The sequence below is a fragment of the Lepisosteus platostomus genome, chromosome 2, assembly GCF_059453375.1.
Source record: "Lepisosteus platostomus isolate fLepPlt1 chromosome 2, fLepPlt1.hap1, whole genome shotgun sequence".
Lineage (NCBI taxonomy): Eukaryota > Metazoa > Chordata > Actinopteri > Semionotiformes > Lepisosteidae > Lepisosteus > Lepisosteus platostomus.
Window position 1 is genome coordinate 60,419,711 of NC_142612.1, and position 3,996 is coordinate 60,423,706.

Genomic DNA, 3,996 nt, shown 5'->3' on the forward strand with positions numbered 1-3,996 from the left:
AGTTGTTTTGGGCTCTATCAAAAATCTTTCATTTGCATTACATATTTTTATTACTATGCAATAGTAATAATATTATATTAAATATTTGCGAGGAATAGAGTGGTGTTATTTGTTGTTTTGAAAACAATATACAATTAATTATACAATAATTCAGTTTGCTAAAAGAAGAAGCAATTATTATTAATTCAGTTGATAATAGATTAATTCAGGTGATGCAGTTTCAGGAATCTGCACCTAAATCGATATGTTTGAGATGAAAATGATAACTTACTGTTAAAACTGCAGAAAAAAAGCAGTTGGCTTTTCTTTTCTAATTTCTTTCTGTTTTGCTTTGCCTGAAGTAGAAAAGAACGTTTTATTTAATGTCTTTTAAATCATCTTCTGATGATTTAAATTTAGTCAAATGTATTAAAAGATTGCAAGTTTAACATTGCACATCACTATTCTGTCAAATTCCAGATTGTCCTTCTTTAGTTTAGCAAATACAGTTTACCAGTGCATTGCTTGGTTGTGTTTGTTCTCGAACAGCAGCAAGGGTTAGACCCATTAAATCTAATTGTTTTATTGCAAGCTTCCTTTCAAATCAATCTAATTGCTGTAAACCTCTTAATAAATTGTGAGTAAATGACTAAACAAAGAAACAACAGAAGCCTCTATAATATGTACAATTGTAAAATTAATAAACGCCTGCATCTCTTAGGATACAGTGGGTGGAGATTTTGTTACTAGAAGCCAAAACCATGCAAGCAATAGTGTTCTGACGTGTGGAAGCCAGTTTAAAAAGAGGCTTACCAGACCCATTTGTAAGTCAAGGAAAGGACTCCTGACACAGTTTTCACCTGTACCGTTACTTTCCTTCAAGGCAAGATGCTGTCCTATCGTGTTCATTGCACCTTGGCTCTCTTTGGGTTGGTTCTTGCTTTTTGCTGTGTCAGCGCTGTATCGCACTCAGACCTTCGATTCAGGAGGTTTCTACAGAAGGCAAAAGCTGCAAGCCTAAGTACACGGGTAAGTTAAATTAATTTTACATTTAATAGAAAAAGCAGTAAATTCAAGATGCTCTGAGCTTCACACATCTGATTTAATTGGCATGATGATCTGACAAAAGACAGTCTTTCTGCCTGACTATTGTTAAAGAAATAATTGTCTGGTGTGTTTCATAAAACCACAAAAATTGGGTTAAAATGCAGTGTGAAATACAGTCTTCCTTGTTGGTGCCATGTTAAAGATGCACCCTAGTACTGTCCATCTATCCATTTTCTAACCACTTTATCCAGTAGAGGGTCATAAGAGAGCTGGTGCCTCAAGCAAGGTGCCAGTCCATCACAGGTGAGACACAGACACAAACACAAGCACACTCACACCAAGGGTCAGTTTTCCCAGAAGCCAATTAACCCACTAGTATGTCTTTGGACTGCGGGAGGAAACCAGAGCACCTGGAGGAAACTCATGCATACAAGGGGAGATTATACAAACTCCAAACAAATAGCAGCCCAGGAACTGAACCCAGGGCATCAGCACTGTGAGGTAGCAATGCTAACCACTGCATCACCTTTTTGCCCTACACCGCAGATTAAAAAGCTTTATTGTACTTTAAAGTAGAATGCTGGGGATGGATGTGATGATCATGATTACATTTTTACTCTTCATAAGTATTGAATAGTGGCTGGAGAAATAACTATCTGAGAAAATAAAATCTGATGTTTCTCAAGGTGAGTTTAAATATTTAATGCTTCACTGAAATGTACATTTATATTTAATATATACGGATTTTAAATGCTGAAGGGTTTTTTGAAACATCTTATACTTATTACAACTTCTTCCTGTGCAGTACTTCTGGTGAAAGGTTTTATGGGACCAGCAACAATGCAATTTTATTTTGTATTAGTTAACACTTGATTCTTTGTTGCAGGACTCTTCTAAATATGCATTGGAGGACCTTATCTCCCAGATTGCTCAATCTGACAATGAAGCGCTAGAGAATGAAATGTCTGTGTTGGATGAGAACAGTGATGCCCGACTTGAGCTGGAGAGATCTGCCGACATGGGGAAGGTAATCCCTCCCAGAGAACGTAAAGCAGGATGCAAAAACTACTACTGGAAGACCATCACCTCATGCTGATCCTCAACTGCATGGCCTGGCACCCCACTTTCTGCACTGAGATGCTCAACCCCTTCAGCAAATTCTGACATCTAAAATGTGTACCAAAAAATAATTAAATTAAAAATATTTTAATTTCATTAAACACAAAACTATTATTTGCATTAGAACTTGTGGTAACCTAATATGATAACATTCTTTTCTCCTTGTGCTGTCTATTTTCTCACCTATGAGCTTATTTGAGATAAGAATTACTCTTTCATACCAACCATGTTATGAAAATATGCAACTACATACTTAATGAAAGTCTCATATATTATTCATTTGTAATGGTTTAACCCATGCAAAGTGTCCACTATATCATCATTTCTTGGTAGAAGTGACCAGAAAAATTAAATGAGGTTCAGTATATGTAGGACTGATAATAGAAGCCAATCATTAATTTAAGGGTTTTACCTGTTCTAACCAAATGGATTAATAAAGAAAACTGCTATGATAATCTATGCAAGATTAGACAAAAAAAAAACAAGATTAGGAGTCATTTTTTACTTTTTCTATATATCACATTGTAGTCTAGCTGTCTGAATTGGATAAATCTTTCCAATAATGCTGGTCTACCATCTTTTATCAAAAGAGAATATAAAAAGCTATAAGCACCAGTGTGAATTAAATTCTAAATCTAATTTCAATACCCCAGATATATTTTTATATCCATCCGCAGATCTATGCTTCAAAGTACTATCACAGAACTGTTCCTTGGTTTCATGGTAGAGTTTCTGTTCTGACATGCATTGTCAACGGGGGGACCTAAAATATACAGATGTATTTCTTTTTAAATCATATTAACCAACTGAACTGACCACTAATGGCTCCATGCTTTTCAGTGATCTCATATAGATATTAGATGCACCAAGGCTCAATTTTGACTGTCATAGCAAAGGAGTGAATTCTTGGCAAATCAAGACAGTTGAGTGTTTTCTTATAAAATATATGTAAAAAAATCCAGAGCTTGTCTTCCACTTTAACATTATAAAGTAATTGGTGTAGATCAGTGACAGAAAATCCCATGAAAATGAATCCATTTTGAGTTTGAAACATAACCAATTGTGAAAATATCCACAATATCTGAATACTTTCTAAAGCCACTGATGGTGCAGTATAAAGTTTTTAACTGAAAAAATGGAGGAGGTTAGATCTGAATCTCACCTATTTCATCTCTCTTACTTAAATATATTTTCCTGAACTTCCCCTTGTGCATCTTAAAAACCTCCCAGCCCCCTAGCTATACCATTGCAGCTGCTCCTCAGCTCATTCCTTACAAAAATGAGGGTTTTAGTCAGTTCCATCCTTAAGGTTAATGTAATGGTGTAATGGTTACCATCCTCTCCTTCAGAGGTTACTCCAACCTCCTCATATTAGTCATTATAGTTATTACCTGCATTATATCCTGGCGTGCCTTGTTTTATCTTCCCTATTTAAGTTTACTCCTTCCTGCCTTTGGGGCTTAGCTTTGGAACATGGTAGCCTGATGGCTTTGGGAGGAAGCCTGAGGGCATAGGCCTGTTTAAGCTCCCCAACCCACTGAGCCCGGGGCTTGGAAGGGAGCCCCATATTTCCTGGATTCTCGTCTCGTCCTGTGTTCCTGTTTGTCTGCGTCTCCTGATGGATCTCCCGGCAATGGACTTATGGACTGCTTCCTGACTCCCCCTTAAGCCTCCTTGTATATGTATACCTTTGGATATTCCCCGCACTTCTGCACAAACTTCTCGATTTCACTGTGAGCACCAATAAACCCTGTGTGTCTCCCCTGAATCCTGTCTATTGTCCTTTTTCCAGATTTGTACCGCCTTGCATAGGGTCTAAACATCATCCTCCATGGGAGACCACCACGGCAT

The 3,996-nt window shown here is 37.1% G+C and overlaps 1 protein-coding gene across 1 annotated transcript; it reads left to right on the forward strand.

The window, feature by feature from the left end:
- Positions 1-750: 750 nt before the first annotated feature.
- LOC148676666 (somatostatin-like) lies at positions 751-2,271 on the forward strand. The gene is made up of 2 exons (XM_088643310.1): positions 751-1,008; positions 1,913-2,271. Exons 1-2 carry the CDS (start codon positions 868-870, stop codon positions 2,120-2,122), a joined length of 351 nt encoding a protein of 116 aa, XP_088499436.1. The 5' UTR covers positions 751-867; the 3' UTR covers positions 2,123-2,271.
- The last annotated feature ends 1,725 nt before the right edge of the window (positions 2,272-3,996 follow it).

Coding starts and splice junctions, on each gene's coding strand:
- LOC148676666 (XM_088643310.1), top strand. CDS start 868: ATGCTGTCCTATCGTGTTCATTGCACCTTGGCTCTCTTTGGGTTGGTT. Junction 1,009..1,912: donor CTGCAAGCCTAAGTACACGG/GTAAGTTAAATT, acceptor TCTTTGTTGCAG/GACTCTTCTAAATATGCATT.